General features: G+C 38.4%; 1 protein-coding gene and 1 non-coding gene across 2 annotated transcripts in view; one reads left to right on the forward strand and one right to left on the reverse strand.

Moving 5' to 3' along the window:
• The window catches only part of LOC103386180 (protein kinase C delta type-like), a 19555-nt gene extending 2505 nt beyond the window's left edge, over positions 1-17050 (forward strand). The window contains exons 2-17 of the mRNA XM_008320335.3: positions 7123-7253; positions 7489-7761; positions 10291-10459; positions 11111-11142; positions 11230-11315; positions 11700-11829; positions 11963-12063; positions 12255-12336; positions 12665-12786; positions 13036-13209; positions 13740-13831; positions 14037-14099; positions 14212-14350; positions 14451-14639; positions 14817-14945; positions 15312-17050. Coding sequence (XP_008318557.1) covers positions 7145-7253; positions 7489-7761; positions 10291-10459; positions 11111-11142; positions 11230-11315; positions 11700-11829; positions 11963-12063; positions 12255-12336; positions 12665-12786; positions 13036-13209; positions 13740-13831; positions 14037-14099; positions 14212-14350; positions 14451-14639; positions 14817-14945; positions 15312-15470 — 2049 coding nt within the window. The 5' untranslated portion in view covers positions 7123-7144 and the 3' untranslated portion in view covers positions 15471-17050. The remainder of the gene's footprint in view (positions 1-7122; positions 7254-7488; positions 7762-10290; positions 10460-11110; positions 11143-11229; positions 11316-11699; positions 11830-11962; positions 12064-12254; positions 12337-12664; positions 12787-13035; positions 13210-13739; positions 13832-14036; positions 14100-14211; positions 14351-14450; positions 14640-14816; positions 14946-15311) is intronic.
• On the reverse strand, positions 7978-8049 carry trnae-cuc (transfer RNA glutamic acid (anticodon CUC)). The gene has a single exon. It is a non-coding gene; the product is annotated as a tRNA-Glu (tRNA).
• Positions 17051-19518: the final 2468 nt, after the last annotated feature.

Here is a 19518-nt window from a genome sequence, read left to right on the forward strand (position 1 = left end):
CTCCAGTGGAAAATAATCCTCTGCATTAGCTTGTCCTCATTTAACTGTGTTACTTAATACAACCTTTTAAGGTTTACTGTATATTATGAAATATTCATCTAATGGATCATATGGAACCATATAAAATGTTTAAAATGTTAAAAAAAAGAGTACATGTTAAAAAAAAAACAGGCGGTGGTGCTTTAAGAAAAATCTTACATAATGTCTTTGAGGGTGCAACTGATCCTGCAAAAGGGTTGAGGGTAGTTAAAATCTGATATCACTGCATTATTTATTTGGATAGAATATGTATCTGATACTCTGAGAATTGGGACAGTAAAGTACTGGACTGTTATTCACCATATTTTTCTAAAAGCAACTGCATGAGTTTAGTATGTTTCTATGTTATTAGGAAGCCCACCTACTGTACATCAATGAAAGCGCTGCACTTGAAAAGAGTAGTATGAGAGACATCTCTTAAATTGCCCGAAAAATACAGGAAGCATTTGTGTATCTTGAAATACACAGCTGTCTACTTGGGATTGATGTTAAGCGTTAGCATGAATTCAATATTCACAACAAAACAACAGGGCACTGTTGTCTTTTTGTACGTAATGCCATAAATCAGAGCAAAGCAGAGTCAAACAACGATGACAATTCAAACTATGTGGATGTGTACTCACATGTACAGTATACTAATGTACAGTTACCTAAAAATAATGGATAACACTGCAGTTTCCTGCCTGAAACGACTACTGTAGCCTGTAATTATAGAGCTGCTCTTAGTGAGGCATCTTTTTTCCTAGAAAACACTTGCTGTTATTGTTATTGTGTAAACAGACACCTTGCATTCAAACTTCTTTTGCAAGTTTGCAAAATCAGCAGCGAGCGAGCGAGCGAGTGAGTGAGTGAGTGAGTGAATGAGTGAGTGCCCTTGGTCTTTTTGCCTCTGTACCTTCGTTTGCCCTCTCTGTTTCATTCACATACACACTCAGTGACTTGTGAGACTAAACTGAGGCTTTGTGAACTGTGAGCAGAGCAGAAACGGACACCACACTTAATGTATGTGAGCACACACAAAGGCAGACAGACACACACACACACACAAACAACCTCATACACACTCTGTCTTGAATACCTCCCAGTCACACTGTTGGTTATTTTGATGTCTCCCTTAGGGCCAATAGAATATATGTCTCATCTCAATACCACACATCACACTCTGACATTGAACGTCTTGCTGTGTATGTGTGCGTGTAAGTGCCGCATTTGCTATGAGCTCAGTTAGATATGTGACAAAATGGAACATTGACTTTATGAAGTACTCTGAGGTGACCTATAAGTCTAAGTCTGTGTCAGACATTAACCAGAGTGGCTGTGGTACTGTTCAGCTAGCCTCCTCAGAATCCCATTAAAAGACTGCATTGTTCAAGATTATTAGTGTTAGTGAATGTGTGGGAAACTGCAGAAATACACTGAAAACGTTCTTATTCAGTGTTAATAATAAAATAGTTTTGATATTTTATGTTATTTTCACATTAACTCATTCATTCAATAATGTTTGATTAACGTAATTACTGTTAACGCAGTTATTTCATTTTGAAAAAGTGTGTTGTTGAGATTTGTTTGGTTATTTTCCACTGGCAACGGGTTGTTTTTATATGTGCTAACAATAAGAATAATTTTATAGTGCAGCAGATGTTTACACAGATAACCAAAACCCAGGTTTCGCTTTGAGGCACAGCTGATGCACAGGTGACTCGGGTGACGTTGGTTCTTCACAATGATAACACATGTTTGCTCAGCTTTAATTTACTCAAGCCACTGACCAGCCTTTGGACCAGTTCCATCAGAGTCACTTCATAATTGTTCTTGCACATACATGGCTGTAAATCACATTTCAATATATATATTTGACCAATTTTTCCACATACAGTTTTCTTTTTTAGTGTGCTAACAGCCTTAGCCTACACAGTGTGTGGTCAGACAAAGTTAGAGAACTTATGTTTGGACCTCGAATGGTCTATCAGGCTACATTAAAGACATCACTGTGGATATAGAAGGTATGACAACCTATAAAGATTTAATGATACACACTTTCATAATGTTCTCAATTCATAATACTTATTAATTTGCTTCTGTGCTACATCATTAGAATGTGTTGAGGTGAATGTGATATTATTACCCAGATCTTTCCCTGATAATGTCTGAGCGCTTTACTGAGAGTTAACCTGCGTCCTTTATCTCATAGCTTTATTTAGCTCCCTTGTGCTAGGCCAGAATTCAAGGCTCAACATAATTATAGCCTCAGGCTCTGTGACATGATTTTAAAATAATGAAAAAAAAATACATTTTTACTTAAAAATATTTGAAAAAGATCTCTTGTCCAAACAAAAGACATTTCTTAAACAAATAATGTCCCGTATCCTTAATTCAAATGCTTTTCAACTATGCAGTCATATCACAGCACCATGTTTTAGCAAACCTGCTGTGCAGGTTGCAGGTACAGTACAGGTTTCTTGTATTTTTGAAGGTCCCTGTCTTAAGATGTGCCTTGGACAAAGTCACTCTTATTGTTCTTGTCGTTATAATCACGTTCACATTCTTTCCATCAGGTTTGACTTGATTTTTGTGCCTAAGCTCAGATGAGTACGATTGATTTTTTTTGTTCACGAGTGACACAGATCTCAAGGACAGTTTTTTGTAAGCATTTGAGGGTTTTTTTTAGACTTGGTGTCGTATTCACTCTATTTCTAAATGATGGCTTTATCTGCATCCATGTTGTGAGAGGGAATATTAATCACCTATTATAACATCTTCTGTATTACATTATCATGTTTACAGTGTCACTTGAAGTGCCTAAAATAACTAATCATATAATAGACTAGTTAATATATAGTAGGCCAAGTGTACAGTTTTATCAAATAAATAACATAAACTTAAAAAAATAGATTGTAGACAAAAAATGAACTTCACATGTATAAATTAAAGTTGTATTTGTTAACTCAAGTACAAAACTCAATCATTTTTCGTGCTCATGCAATAGTTTCTTGTGCTCACACACGTGATTGTTTGTTTTTTTATATTGTTGTCAAAGATGTCACGTTAGGGGCTCTGCACAAACCTACTTGTATGTAGCATGTGATTCTACTCATAGACATTAACAGCCACGTCATGCGAACACAGAATGTTTGCGACTGTCAGGTTCACTCACCTGTCCTAAAGCCTTTTCAAGTGAAAGTTTGTTTTAGCTGCTTGATCTGTTTTCTGGCAATAATCTAAAAATGGACATTTTGCTCACTTTTAGTCATTGACACATGTATATATTCAGTTCTGTTATGAGTGTGACAGGATGCTGTTCTTCTGTGCTGTCTTGCAATTCAGTTTTCACACTTTACTATGTATATGTCTGTGGTAAACAGTCAAACATTTGCTGTGTAGAACTAATGTATCTCTAGTCCATCACTGTTATTGATATAGATTATTATTATTTACCAGCATAGAGTATTATGTGACTTTTGATGGTATTTTTTTATCACCTCTTTCAGTAAAGGACATTCAGTGCAAACCAGACGTTCACATGTTCTTTGGTATTCACCTGGTTGTTCACCTAAACTTGTTTAAAAGGTTAAACCTGCACCAAGGGTAGCAAGACTTTGTTTGATTGTTGAACCGTAAGAATCAAACGTTTTTGTTTTGTTTTAATCTGCCTAAAGGTGAGAACAATGTCACAAGATAAGACTGAAAAAGAGTCATGTCAATGGAAAATTCCCAAGGGTGGAATGATGTAAGTGATTGAATTGATAAAACAAACGAACGGCCCGACATACAGCATTGAGGCATCAGACCTGGTGCATCCAGCTTTAGAAGATCCAAAATAACTGTACTTTATTAGTTTTTTTTTCATTCATTCATTTTATTAACTAAATTGTTTTCCCTTGAGCGCTTTGTACATGCTGTGCCATACCCTACTATACCACATACATTACCAACAGGCAGTCCATCATTTACCAAAGGACAAAATGTAAAAACATTCTAATGCTTCAGAACATGCCCCTCTGGTTTTTGTTTTTCATCTCTTTGACTCCAGACCAGCTCTCACCTGGTTCTCTACTTAATGCTGAGTTCTGCTGCCTCTCTGTGTGTATTTTACACACACCCTCCCCTTCCCTGTTGCTCTTGCACCCACCCCCTCCCCATATGCGTGTGCTCATTTTTTCCACTTTCTCTAGAGAAACAAGGCCCTTTTCTGTGAAGCAGTTTCTATGTATATGTGCACAGGAGGGGAGGGGAGGGGGGGGGGCAGAGAAAAACACTAAGGCTATAAAAACACTAACATTAATGATACATTTTCATGTGTCAAACATGACTTGGAAAAAAAAAGATCAAAACCAGTGCACCAAACATTACCATGATCATTTATTACCATGACACTATTATAAACGTGTCTCTAGAAATACGATGTCAAATAAAACTAAAGGAAATTTGTAATGGATTTTGAACAGAAAAGCAAAAGAAAAAAAAGTTTCTTTTTTATTTTACTACAGACCTGGTCATAGCTGACATATAGACTGAGGAAAAAATAGTCATTACTGAAACTTCAGGAAACAGTTTAAGATACTGTATTTTCCATTAGTGAATCTTTATCATTTCTGTCAGACTTCGGAATCTAGCAGGACAAGCAGGTCATGTGACTTTTTGTTTGTGGTTAACGTTAAACAGAAGTGATCTCTTTCAGTTCAGAGTTTTCTCGCCTGAAACTACTGGACGACGTTTAGGAAGGCTTTTAATGCACTCCTACATAAACAGCAGCGTTGGTTTAGAGCCTCGGTTGATTTTAAGACTAGAAACCAACCAATAGATTCACATCATTTAATAAAATGGAGGGGGAGGGGCCGGTGTTAAGCAGAATAACCTGTGCATACACTGCAACAGTTCACTCCCTCAGGACCTCAGCATGTGTTCATTAATGTGGAAAACACCAGGATTTTAAGAGCACAAACAAAGCTTGTCCTTTCATAAAAGATTAATTCTTGGAGTGGAAACAGGGCGACCGCTGTACATTCCTGTACAGACGTTTCCCCCATGGGTTCATAAGAAAGAACATTTGACTTAGTGTGTTACTGTGTGTAACACTGTACACTGTTACAAAATCCTGGACACAAGATTATATCTATGAGTTTTTGCACAGGTTATCTTACTTATTTTTTCAGCTTAGGTCATTATTGTCTTCATACTTTAAAATGAGCAGACCAAAAACCAAAAAGCAAATGTCTGTATGTCTGCACGTTCTCCCCAAGTGTGCATTGGTTTTCATACAGATGTCAATCTGTGGTTGACGAAGTGTGACATTGAATAGTTATTTGTCTGTATATGTGGCATCACAGTGGACTGCTGTACTGTCTAGAGGGTAATCCATTCTCGCTGGATTTGACTCCAGCTCTTGTCACAACCTTAAAAATAGGGTTAGCGATACATAATTAATGAATTAAGTGAGCTATCACGAGAGAAATCGTGAATCTTTTGAGAATTTTGATCTTAAAAGACCTGCATTAAATTAAAACCTGGTAGAGAATGTCTCTCTACAGTTTGGATCTAGTGGGCCAGATTTATTCCATTTGCTTATAATGTCTCAGTAAAAGCTAGTACAACATTATTCACTGTGATTGTTTTAAATGCAGCTACTATAGTAACAAGAATGTCAAGAGAGCAAGTTAAGGAACTTAAAGGCTCACAAAAGTGCTGTATGGAAAGAATCCTGGAGGAATTTTGTGGCGTTGGAGGCTAATATGCCCTGTGGGTGTTGTCCGACTGTGACGTAGTATTTGTGTGACTCCACTGTGTACCAGTCCCATTAACATCAAAGTTCAGAGTTATTGCAATTCTTCTGTAGAGTCAACCCAAAGGCTCAACTTGCCGCATTAAAGTGGTAAAAAAAATGTCCTCTCTGTGGTCCTAGAGGCTTTTTGTGGCACTGATGATTTATTCAACAGGATATGCTAAACCTGATAACAGAGGGTAAGTGTCTGCCCTTGTGGTACTTTTCAGATACTCCTGTCCAGATCTGTCTCCTACTGATAATGTCTGGCACATTATGGAAAGGGGACTCTGTCAGTAAGCACTATGAACTGTTAAGGTCAAGGTCAAGTAGTTATACAAAGTAGAAATGCAACAATTAATCCTCACTTCCCAAATGTTACAATTGTTGCTGTAATTATAATTACATAATTATAACTGTAATTGTGCTAGTAATTATTAGCGTTAAATCAGTCTAATCATTTCTAAACAACAGATGTTAAATGTCACCAGAGGTGTGTTATTGATATAGAAATTTACCAGCATAGACTATGATGTGGCATTTGACGGTATTTTTTTTTTTAGTCACCAGAGGTGTGTTATTGATATAGACATTTACCAGCATAGACTATGATTTGACGGTATTTTTTTTTTTTAATATTGGATGGAAAAACACTTGTCATAATTGTTGTGATTGCACCTGTCTTTGTTCAGTCATGCTGATTGAAGGTTGACACGCAGGACTGTCCTAACCTGCTCCACCAGCAGGATCACCACTTTCAGTAAAGGACATTCAGTGCATACCAGACTGGAGTCATAACACGCTTCCAGTGAACATGTGATTTTAAATGTTTAATGTCGTCAGAGGTTTGCTGAAGAAAAACAACGTGTTTTGTTATGACATATATTTTATTTATATTATTTTTATTATATTTTCAAAACTGCTGTGACATTATGTAAAGGGGAACTATGTAGAAATCATGGACAACAGTGCCTGTAGATGGAGCAATGCAGCCTTTATGAAGCAAGGATGTGGTCACTTTTGAAAGATAATTTTGTCAATAGTTAGTGTATAAGTAGTAAATGTGTGTATGTTCGTATATAAGAAATGTAAAAACAAGTTCTTTATTGCTGTACCAATGCTTTGGTTCTTCATTCATCATTACAAGCTGGTAGTTTTAAATGTTGTGTTTGAGTTGGAAGCAGCTGCTTCCTGTGTTGTCTGGGAAAACTGACTCTTAGGCAGACTTTACTACACACTGTAAACAAAATAAGTAGGAGAGATTTGTGCTTGAATTTGTGTGGATGTTTAAAGCCCTGACACTAAACCGTACGTCTCTATTGCAGGGGGCGTAGGTAAGCGGTCACCATGGCTCCATTCCTGCGTATCTCTCTCAATGCTTATGACCTGGGTGTTTTGCCTGCTTCACCCGAGCCTCCCATCTGTGCAGTCAAAATGAAGGAGTCTGTCAGCACAGGTATGTACAGTCTTTCCATCAAACTTATTCTACATTCATAGATATTGTATTCCTACAACCTATATACCTTTAGGTTGGGATTATTTTATTAATTTAGGATTCCATAAAATTAATTGTTCTGAGGTTGGGATTATTTTATTAATTTAGGAATCCATAAAATTAATTGTATTAATCTATAGTATCTAGTGAAGCATAGTCATCGATATCCAAATAAGTTTCCTACGTTTTTCCTCAGAGCGAGGAAAGACCTTAGTCCAGAGGAAGCCCACCATGTATCCACCATGGAAATCCTGTTTTGATGCTCACATCTATGAGGGACGTGTGGTGGAAGTTGTCCTTATGCAAAAGACCGAGGAGCCTCTGGCAAAGGCGACCGTCGGTGTGTGTGTACTGGCAGAACGTTGTAAGAAAGCCAAGTCTAATGGACATACAGAGTTCTGGGTGGACCTCATGCCTTCTGGGAGGATCCAGATGGCTGTACAGTTTTTCCTGGAGGACAGTGATGCAGGTAACCCCAAAGTTTAAAAGTTTTCCCTTAAAATATCCACATTGTTTTCTGATTTTATCAAAGATTTAAAAAAAACAGAATATCATTAAAAAGTTTCCCCTTAAAATAAATACATATATAAACACATTCAACGCATAAATTAAAGTTCTCAAACACGATGAAACACTGTCCGACTTAGAAGTAAGATTCTATAGAAAAAGGATTAAAATGTAGAAATTCCCTGACCGGGAATCGAACCCGGGCCGCGGCGGTGAGAGCGCAGAATCCTAACCACTAGACTACCAGGGACTTAAGGCCCTGTGAGAAATTACAGGCAGATGCACAGTGCCGTCAAACCCACCTCCACACCACCATCCTCTCCTTTTTTGTACTTGTCATTGAGGACCACAGAGATCTAAGAAGAGGGGGTGATTTGCAGTAGACAAGTTGTCATCGATGTACAGGATGTGGCTGTGATGGTGCAAACAGGAAGGTTTGCAGCTGTTTGCTTCAGAAAGTATGACTAATGAGAATCAACACAGGGGTTAAGTGTGAACACAAGTTTCTGGTTTGAAACCAGCTGTTTGCTTCAGAAAGTATGACTAATTGAAACCTGACAGGTTGAAAATGAAAGTCCTTAACACAGGGAGCTGTTAACTGAAAATAGTCAAGCTGCAGCCAAACAGGAATTTTACAGTAACAGTAACAGTGCCATGTCATTTAGGGTGAGGTTCCTCTCTCCTGCTGACACCAACACTGATTCAACATGCCAAACTTTAAGCTAACTCTGGGAGAACGCCTTCGCACCAGGATCGTAGGAATGCCAAAAAAAATTTGACACCTTGTTTTTGTTTGTCTCACTGCACTTCCTATGGCAGTCCAAACTGCCTCAGAAACATCATGCATTTCCTACAGCTGCTGGTTTGGAGCAGTATTTCCCAAAATGATCACCTCCTCACCTCCTCGCCTCCTCACCCTTCACATCAGCCCACAAGACATTTTCCAATTCCTTGTTTACCTGTGCTGGTTCACTTCTTCTATTTTGGTTTGCTGGATAGTCTGTTAGCATTTAGCATCAGGGTTCACCAGCACATTTGAAGGTGGACTACATTTTCCTTGTGAGTCTAGGTAGTCAGATTGAGACCCCCGTCCCCTGCACTAATGATTATCACAACTTTTTGACTAACATTTCACACAAATGTACACAATTCTGGAATTCTCAGTGGCAGTTCTTGGTGGTATTTGACCTCAGGCTCCATGTTAGCACCAAGCATACATGAGATTGAGGTACTGTTTTAAAGAGTTTCTTGAGTGGGAAGAGCACAGCACGTCTCAGTGCTGTGGGTCAGAGAAGGTCGTGAGAGGGGGGTGAACTTAGTGTTTCAGAAAGTCTCCCTACTCTTTCTGCTCCCGCCCACACTCTCCACAGGTTTCCTAAGAAATATTTTTAGTCATGAGTGAACAGCCCTCTTTACTGTCTGCCTCCTCTAAGCCCCCTCCTCTCTCCCCAGTCTGACTCCCTCAGACAGAGGGAGATTGGTGTATCTCCCTCACCTTATCCGCCTCCTTTATTTGTCCCTGTACACCAACTGTCTTCTCCTCTTACTCCTCCCTCCCTGTCCTCCCACCTGCTCTTCTTATCGCTCCTAAAGCATCAGCTGTGTTTGTTTATGCCTCTCACGCCTGTCTTTTATGCTCTTTGCCTTTTTTTTCTGGTGGAACTTTGATCCAACCTAACTGATTGGAGTCGCCTTCTTGTCACTCATTTGCCAGACTTACTTGTCACTCATTTTTCTAGACATTTCTTTAAGATTTTATTGGATGCATTCATGCAATTTAATAACATACATTACTACTTTAAGACTGAAACATGTGTTTATGCAATCAGAAGTCCACGATACTTCGGATTGAAATGTTGATATTGTCCTGAACTGTGGTGACATTATGGATTTAATATTTTAACAAATCAGTTTAATTTTGGTTTTATCTGTTCTTCAGACACAGCGGTGTGCACTTTAAAAACTTGTTGAAGTTGGCAGAGATCCTGCTCTGCAGTGGATGTGCAGCGCTTTACTGTAAATCAATCTTCAGCTTCATGTAGTGAAATCTTACACCACTGTCTGCTGACTCCCTGATGGGTTTCCTTTCACTCTGCCATGACAGTTTCTTCATATAAAAGAAAGTTTTTTAAGCACTTGATTATTATATTTTATATACTATAAAATACACTGAGTACATAACAGATATAAGTGGCCAAGTGTGGTTTTCTTCCACTTTGTTTACTTTTTGGGCATATACTATAAAATACACTGAGTACATATATACAGATATAAATGGCCAAGTGTGGTTTTGTTCCACTTTGTTTACTTTTTGGGACGTATTTTGAGTCGACAGGTTTGAGTTTGTGAAAGCCTCTGGGCACTACAAACAAAACTCCACTGTTGAAGTGTTGAAGTGACTCCATCTACTGTTGTGTTGACCTAGTCGTCCTGTTCCAAATGTTCACAAAGAATTTATAGAAATAAAACATTTGTGACATTCTTCCCTCAGCTCAGTTGAAGACCTCATTGAAAGCACCTCCTGAGGATGGCGCCACAACCCTCAACAGGAGAAGAGGAGCCTTCAGGCAACCTAAGGTTCACAACATTAAGAACCATGAGTTCATCGCCACTTTCTTCGGCCAACCCACCTTCTGCTCCGTCTGCAGAGATTTTCTCTGGTGAGATGAAAACTTAGCTACTTTTATTATGTCCTGTGTTATTACCTACTTTGTCAGAGACTTCTTTCACTGAGGTATTATGAGTTTTATGTTAGTTCATGGCTACAAAATATTTTTTCTGAACAATAACTACTTGTTAATAGGTCAGAGTTTGTTCAGTCACACCTGTGGTTTCCTAAATAAAATAATGCAAACAGGTGGTAATGATTCAAAACAAAAGTAGGGCAGCTGCTGTTGAGAGATTGAACAGGTCACTAGTGCTGGGAAATCCCACAAAGATGTCATGTTGCGTTCCAGGGTTTAACCTGTGAGTTTGGTAGGAGACAGGAGCTGTGACGTTTGTCTTAAGTCTGACTCATAGACTAGTATCACCTGAACTTTATTATCCACACAAGAGCTGTTTTCCACATTAGTCATTAGGTTTTTGCCTAAAAATAGCGAAGTGACTTCAAGTCTTTGGCGCAAAAAAAACCCCAAACAAAATAAACAACATTTATTTAAAATGTGTTTACTTTTGTGCCGTACTTTACTAAGGCACAAAAAGGCAAGTGTAAGAAGAAAGGCTGTGAACTCAGTTCATAACATTTCATTTACAAATATTTGATAACATCTTATGACCACTATTTATTTTCATTTTCTTCTTCTTTTCAGGGGCCTCAACAAGCAGGGCTACAAGTGCAGACGTGAGTGTTTGTTCCACTATATGTTCCTTTCTTTATCATATAGTGACATTGTGGTAATTTATATATAATGTTGATTATTTCTCCTAGAATGCAATGCTGCAATCCACAAGAAATGCATCGAGAAGATCATTGGCAGATGCACTGGAACGGCAGCCAACAGCCGAGACACTATTGTGAGAAAATTGCTTGTTTTCTTATTGAGTTAAATTTAACTTTTTTGTCATTATTTTTTCTCCTTTGTATTGTTGTGATGCAGTACATATAACATTACCTTCATTTTAGCCAAATCAACACAGTTTATTGGGTTTAATGAACAGAGACCACTTTAAATTAATGGACAATAAACAGTGTCACATAAAAGCCGCTATAAAAAATAATCTACGCCTTATTGAGATACGCCTAATTGCCCCCAAAGCGATGTAGATTTTTTTTATTTAGTCCCATTCTGATCCTGTGTTGTGGATTTCCTTTTCTGTCTGAAACATGAGTGACCTTGTGTCATTCATCCAACATTTTTGCTTTAAGTACAAGCTCACGGGATTTTTGTGTGTTTCCAGTTCCAGAAAGAGCGTTTTAAGATTGATATGCCACATCGTTTTAAGATCTACAACTACAAGAGCCCCACTTTCTGTGAACACTGTGGCAGCCTGCTGTGGGGTCTGTACAAACAAGGTCTAAAATGTGAAGGTGAGTTGAAAATGCACTTTTCTAGTGTTTTATCTGTTATGTTCACGACGACACTTTTCTAGTGTTTTATCTGTTATGTTCGTGACGATGACTGATGATTTTGCTTTTATTTCAAAAACATTTCCTTCCATAGACTGTGGCATGAACGTCCACAAAAACTGTCAGAACAAAGTGGCTAATCTGTGTGGCATCAACCAGAAACTGCTGGCAGAGGCGCTGTCTCAAGTTACATCAGTAAGCACAACAACATAATAGACGTGTTAGTTGGTTTAACATGGAGGGGTCCGTTGTTTTTGCCCAACTAATTATTTTTAGTGGCATTATAGATCATTTAAAGGGTATTTTTATGACACATTTTAGGTAACCTTTTAACTAGTTCTGTGTAAAAACACCATAAATGTTTAAGGACTACACTTCCTCCACAGAAAACATCTGTGAAGAAGCCTGATAACTCAGCAGATATTGGAATCTACCAAGATGTCCAAAGGCCAACAGTGGACCCTAGTGGTAAGAGCAAGTCCCTGAAGCATATGTAATTAAATTAGTTCAGTTCATCTTAAGAGGTGCTGGTATTTTTCATGGAAGCGTTTGAAATTATTTAGAAAATATACATTTATGAATTTAGCTTAAAAGATATAAAAGATAGTTATGTCTGTTTGGATATTTTTTCCCATCCTGGTAACTGTATAAAGAAATAAAATAAAATTTAGATTTTGTAAATATAAATTGTGACAGGGTTTTACCCTTAACATTGTGTGTTTTTGTATGGAATTCCATGATAAAAAATTAAAAGCGTCTGCAGTAACTCGTGTTTACTCTCTTTGTGTGTTCCCAGACAATGATAACAATAAAGCACAAGAGGGTCCGACCTCGGCAGTGGCTGTCGCTCCAAAAATACACCTCACCTTGAACCACCTTGTTTTCCACAAAGTACTGGGCAAAGGCAGCTTTGGGAAGGTAATCTCCTCAGCCTCTATCTCTGAACTCCTTTGTTCAAATTTAACATTAAAAATGTTTTAACACTTTATAGATAAAAGGGGTAAGAGACGGTGTGGATGATAAATCCATGCTTTCTTGGTTCATGTTAGAATCTTCAATAATGATAATGTACATAGTACAGAACTAAACACTTACTGTACTGTACTACTGTACTAGTACTTTATGAGTCTGTTGCTAACATCATATCTTCTGACTCTGACACCACAGGTGCTGCTGGCAGAGCTGAAGGGACAGAACCAGTACTTTGCTGTGAAGGTTCTGAAGAAGGATGTGGTTCTGATGGATGATGATGTGGAGTGCACCATGGTGGAAAAGAGAGTCCTGGCCCTGGCTTGGGAGAACCCCTTCCTCACACACCTCTACTCCACATTTCAGTCTAAAGTACATGCACTTGTTGACTAGTGTGATTAAAGTAAAAAAGCATTTATCTGAGACAATCTTTCCCAACTGACAGCTTTGAGTCTCTCTCAATTAAGTTTGCAAGAACAATATTTTATCTAAGACCCAGTTCAGATTTTGTAATTTTTATTTTTAAATTTGTATTTATTGCTATAATGGATGTATACGTTACAGCCAAAGCATAACCACATCTATTCTTTGAATGGCAGGCAATAAACAATCAGTGTATCTCACACAAATTATTTAGCCGTCTTCTGCCACCTAGTGGACTTTTCTGTCACTCTCATATTGACAACAAACCTACATTTTTTGCAGTAAATAAATACAGCAAAAGTGTTCAGACCAAATAAGTGAAACTGGATAATGGATCATTTTCCATGGTAGATCTGACGATCTCTCACGGCACACAAATGTGCCGCAATACCGTGGTTGAGAATCACCGATCTGAGGGACAGTTTTTAGTGCAGCGATTTGTGCATCACTGAGCTGACAGTTAAATTTGTTCTGGACAGGAACATCTCTTCTTTGTAATGGAGTACCTGAATGGAGGTGATTTAATGTTCCACATCCAAGACAAAGGACGCTTTGATCTAAACAGAGCCACGTAAGTGCAGTAATATCCCAGCCGTACCCACGATTTCAATTCAGTCAATATTCAATGCAATTTTCCCACCAACCCTCGGTTTTTCTAACCCCAGTGGCAGCCACTGGAACTCCCTAGTGCCAGTGTATAGAAGTATTCCCACAAGTTACACAGTGTTCTAGTCAACCAGAGTTCATTTTAATTTCTCGGCCATTCTATCTTTCAGATTCTATGCTGCTGAGATCATAGTGGGCCTACAGTTCCTCCACTCTAAAGGAATCATTTATAGGTAAGAGCCTTTTTTAGGGACCAGGAGAATCACATTTTAGAAAAAGAAGACAAATTGCCTTTATTGTTGTTGTACATAAATTCACATACGATTATCCTACGTCTTCTCATAGAGATCTGAAGCTTGACAATGTGATGCTGGACAAGGACGGCCACATTAAGATAGCAGACTTTGGCATGTGCAAAGAGAAGGTTTTCGGAGAAGCCAGAGCAACCACATTCTGTGGAACTCCTGACTACATTGCACCAGAGGTTTGTACTCAAACGACCGTACTCCAAACATAGTGTACCATATTAACTTGTTTATTCCTTATTTTCTCCATTTTCACCTTTGACCATCTTTCTACCTCAGATCCTGTTGGGACAAAAGTACACCTTCTCAGTGGACTGGTGGTCTTTCGGTGTGCTAGTGTACGAGATGCTGATTGGTCAGTCACCTTTCCAAGGCGACGACGAAGATGAGCTGTTTGAGTCCATCAGAACAGACACCCCTCACTACCCTCGCTGGATCACCAAGGAATCCAAGGCCCTACTGGAATTGGTGAATAAACTATAATGAGACAGACTGAAGCATTCTATGCTCCTGTTTGCAGTTGAGCAAACCATGGATCTTTAAAACCTGTCAGGGACTTAGTTAGACTTAGATGGATCTTTAAAACCTGTCAGGGACTTGTGCAATTATGCTGTTTGTGGTAATAATGTCCTGTCATAACTACAGCTGTTTGAGCGGGAGCCCAGTCGCAGGTTGGGTGTCGTTGGAGACATACGTGCACAGAACTTCTTCAAAACAATCAACTGGCCAGCACTGGAAAAGAGAGAAGTGACTCCGCCTTTCAAACCCAAAGTGGTACGAGCCTTTTTTTGGCATTAGATGAAATATTTAAAAATGTGTTCAGTTTGGGGTTCAGTGAGGCTTAGTTAATGATGTGCTCCAGAGAATTTTTTAAAGCCAATGCAATGATAACAGAGAAAAAAGCTTAAGGAAGTGGAACTAGTTCAACAAAAGCCAGTAGGAGTGTTAGCTAAAGGTTAGCTGAGAAACGGCTTAAGGTTTGCCACAACAATGCAAACATATGTGAACATGATAACATGTTAGTCAAAATATATTTCCACATTTTGATAAATTTGCCTTTCTTTTCTTCCTGTATTCTGATTCAATCTGGTGGTACCAGAAATACACATGTTTAATTCTTCTTTGAACTCCCTTCATCAGAAATCTGCTAGTGACTGCAGCAACTTTGATAGAGAGTTCCTGAGCGAGAAACCTCGACTGTCGCACGCTGACAAGAACCTCATCGACTCCATGGACCAGGCGGCGTTCGCCGGCTTCTCCTTTGTGAACCCCAGGCTGGAGGAGATGATGAGCAAATAAACAATCCAGCGAGGTTTTGCTGAGAAAACTCAGTGACTGCTGCCATATTTGTCTTCACCGAGATCAGCTGGACGGATTAAGACAGGATCAGAGAAGATCTGGGCTGTTTCTTTTGACTCTATCCTGTTCCCTCTGTCGGAGGAGCAACAGATTAAACAATATTCACATGTTAGCTGGTGTCTCAAGCTCCAGGAAATGAAGTAAGTTTCTTAAGAAACCAGTGATTATTCAAAGCTGGGGCTGCTGGTCATTGAAACTAGGGATGTCTGATATTAGCAGATTTTGTAATATCTGTGAGAATCGTTATTGGTTTTTCCTCCGATAATGAAAACCTGAAACCTCAACACTTAACTTCCACCACCACCGCCCTGCTATATCAGTATTGGTTGATATCGGAAATCAAGTGTTTAGGCAATATCAGCATATCAGATATCGGCAAAAAGTTAATATCGGACATTCCTTGTTTAAACTATATGTAAATTAATTTACTAGCAAATGGTTTCTGATTAGTAGGAAACAAATGTCTGTTCATACACAACACTGTGCTTTAATCCCTCTGTGTATGTGTATGTCATCTGTTCGTGTGTGTGAGTGAAGGTATTTTCTTAAATGCAAATGACATTGTGTCGGCCTTTGTTCAGGCATTATGGTCTGTAAAGAAAAGGGAGGGGTTTGGTTGACTTGGACTTCCAAGTACTGGAACACCACTAAGAACAACAATAAATTACAGCAGCACTGGCCTATGCTTGTTAGCTTAGCATAGTATATGCAGGATATTAATTTAATATAAGATTTTTAGTCTAAGTACTAGCCAAACACACTCTGTACAATGTAGTATCACTACAGCTGGTACTTGCAGTCATTTCTAAAACAACACACGCACAGGAGAGCTTGTCATGTTCAAATGTTTCCTCTGATTCCCTCTTCATTTTATGATAGTTCCCTTTCAGATTCCTCTAAAGAGCACAAGAGAGAACCCATGTACCACCACTAGCCTGCATACCATACAGTATATTTAACGAATACCTGTACTGGTGCACACAAACACTGGCATCCAGAAACAAAAACAAAAAAACATTCTGTAAGACAGAGGACCACATTTTACAACATTTTTATCTTTTAATATTATCTAATTCTTAACTTTTTTTAAAAGTTACAATAAAACACTTTTCTGAGAAAAATATTGTTTTTTTACTATTTTACTAGAGTAATGACAAATAATGACCGAAATTAATTTTACAATTACTTTTAGTAATTTTATAAGCCAGCATTCAGAAATTTAAATTTTAAAATCTAGTGCAAATGCCCCAGCGGTGGGGCAGTGGTTAAGGAAGTAAAGTGCCTGCCGCCTGCCTGATTATCAAAGTACAGTGACTAGAGGCTGTTTATCATTGATAATGTTCTGTTCCTCAGTTATGAAGGAGTTAACAGTTACGGGTATGGGAGGGGATTGAGGAGGTGTGGTGTGAGTGTGTGTGTTTGAGGAAGAGAGAATGCGGAGAGTGTGAGAGGAGAGTTTAGAAGGGGTTACTGCGGTTGTGTTTCACTAAAAGTTCTTCAGAGCACTGAGACATCTGACTGGTCCAGAGCACTGAGGCATCTGACTGGTCTGGGTCGGCTGATATTATTGGACATCTCTAATGAAAATTAAAAGACGTTTCCGCCATTCATCCCTCAGTGTATGTTCAATATTAAGGACAACACAATATACACAGTGAAGGGTATTAATAAAAAGCACTTTGTCTGTTGAATTACTAGGAAAAAGTGCAGCTGCCACGTGGTACTCTTTTTGTTAATTGTCATACATGTTTGTTTCTGCTGTATATGTCTGAACGTTGTGGAAGACTTTCCATCGTGTGTGAGGTTGAGGGGAGTCCTTCCACAGGAAACATAGGGTCTTTACTTGAATCAAAGGTGAAACAATAGAACTGCTGTCTACTTTACATGAAGCTAACTTGTATGTAAGTGTAAATCTTACTTTAGGGTATTTGTTTAAGCGGTGTCCTTCTTTTACAGCTGATTCTGAATAAATATTCTTTAGAATCAAAGTGTCTACCTGTATACTTGTACTTGTACTATCATAGGATTTTGTTTACCAGTGATTGTGGATAATAACGTTTAAAAATGTATGTATATAAACTCAAGAACCCCGATGTATTCTGGTCAAGACAAAAGTTTGATATATTAGTATATTAGAAAAGCATTTCATTGTAACACACTATTCAAAAAGAAAGCGTTAAGTGAGTTTAACTGCCATCTAGTGGCCAGATATAATACGTGCACGTATAATCTCATTTCACGAGAGGAGAAAAGCCAGATATAATACGTGCACGTATAATCTAATTTCAGGAGAAAATACTTTAATTCCTGCGTTGGCGCCGCGGCAGTTTTGTCCCATCTGTCCTCTCTGTCCTCTGCGTGTACTCAGTGTGTCCTCGGAAGTATCTCAGTGCTACTGCAGGACTTTGTCTCCACAAAAACGTGTAATCTGGAGAGAATACTGCAGCAAAGATGGAGCCGAAGAGGCTGCTGAAAAAAATTCCTTTTATGCAAACCTTGAAAGCTTCACGCTGCATTCAAGGTGTAGAAGCCTTATTTTAAAGAGACCTTCACACAACTTAAAAGGTAAAACGGTACATGTAAAAACCAAATATGTGTTTTTAAATACTTCTATATTGTATAACAATAGCCAGAAAAGAAAAGAAATATCCATACATCAATAATTGAGTAACGAATGTCTATCCGCAATAAAGGGCGTCCCAGAAATATAATTATTTTCAACCTATTAATTTTAAACCAAGCAGCAGCAACACAGACGCTTACATTAATTTTACATTCTATGGAAAAATAATCATTTCTAATGCATTTAAACACCTGACATTTTAATACGTTTTTATCACCAATTCAAAATATTGTAGTTAATTGAAACGTTGAGGTAGAAGGTGTTATTTTTCAGTCAATAGTGAACTCATACTTAGCCTAAACTTAGCCTTAGCCCAAACGCTAACCTTATTGCTAACCTTATGGCTCTGTGTCTACCTCAATTTTGGGGGAAAATATTAAGTTTAATTGTTTTAAACCTTTGAAATGTTGTTTAAGTTCAGGTTAGTCCTTCAGATGTAAATTAAATTCTAGTAGCTTGATCAGATGAGACACAACTAGAACAGGAAGTAGAGATGTACAGTAGCCAATGTTTGGAGGTGGGAAGGAGAGACATTTGACATAAAGAACATTGTACCAGCAGTGGAACACAAAGGTGAGAGTGTAATGTTTTAGGAATTACTCAGTCAAAACGAAACTAGTAGTCTTGTGGGGGTGGAGGAAATAAAGACAGAAGGATGCAGCAAGATTTTTTGAAAGAGAAAACCTCAAACATTTAGCATTAAAGACTTGGGTTTTGGTTTTTGTTCATCCCTAAAAATCTACAAAGAAGTTTTTGGGTTTTGGTTTTTGTTCATCCCTAAGAATCTACAAAGAAGTTTGGTGGAAACACCACTCTCAAAAGAGGTTAGTCTTAAATCTGGAATATGTGGAGAAATCCAAGATGCTCTTGTCTCCCCTCAATCTGGAATATGTGGAGAAATCCAAGATTTTTTTTTCAAATGCTCTTGTCTCCCCTCGTACACTATAAGATTCCTCCTCCATTTCCATCAGTTTGGGCATTCTTGGCCAGAAAAACATAATGGTCCCCTGCTGCAGAGTTTTATCTATCTATCTATCCATCCATCCATCCATCCATCCATCCATCCACCCATCCATCCATCCATTCATCTACACTAAGAGGAAAAGGGAGAGAAGAGTCAGACTTCAGCATCTATAAAAAATGATTGAATGAATTTCAAGGAGTAAATTCCTTCACTCCCTCCCACATTTGTTTCGCACCGAACGTTTCCACATCTTCAAGCAACATCCGATCACTTCAGATTTTCCCTCTGCACGAGCACCAGACTCGGATATGACTGTATGAATATTATTTTAGCCTTTTGTTATAATGGGCTTCGGCAGAGGCAGACTGGAGGATTATCTCAGGCTCGGCTTCAGCAGTACA

The sequence above is a fragment of the Cynoglossus semilaevis genome, chromosome 11 (assembly GCF_000523025.1).
Source record: "Cynoglossus semilaevis isolate Cse_v1.0 chromosome 11, Cse_v1.0, whole genome shotgun sequence".
NCBI lineage: Eukaryota > Metazoa > Chordata > Actinopteri > Pleuronectiformes > Cynoglossidae > Cynoglossus > Cynoglossus semilaevis.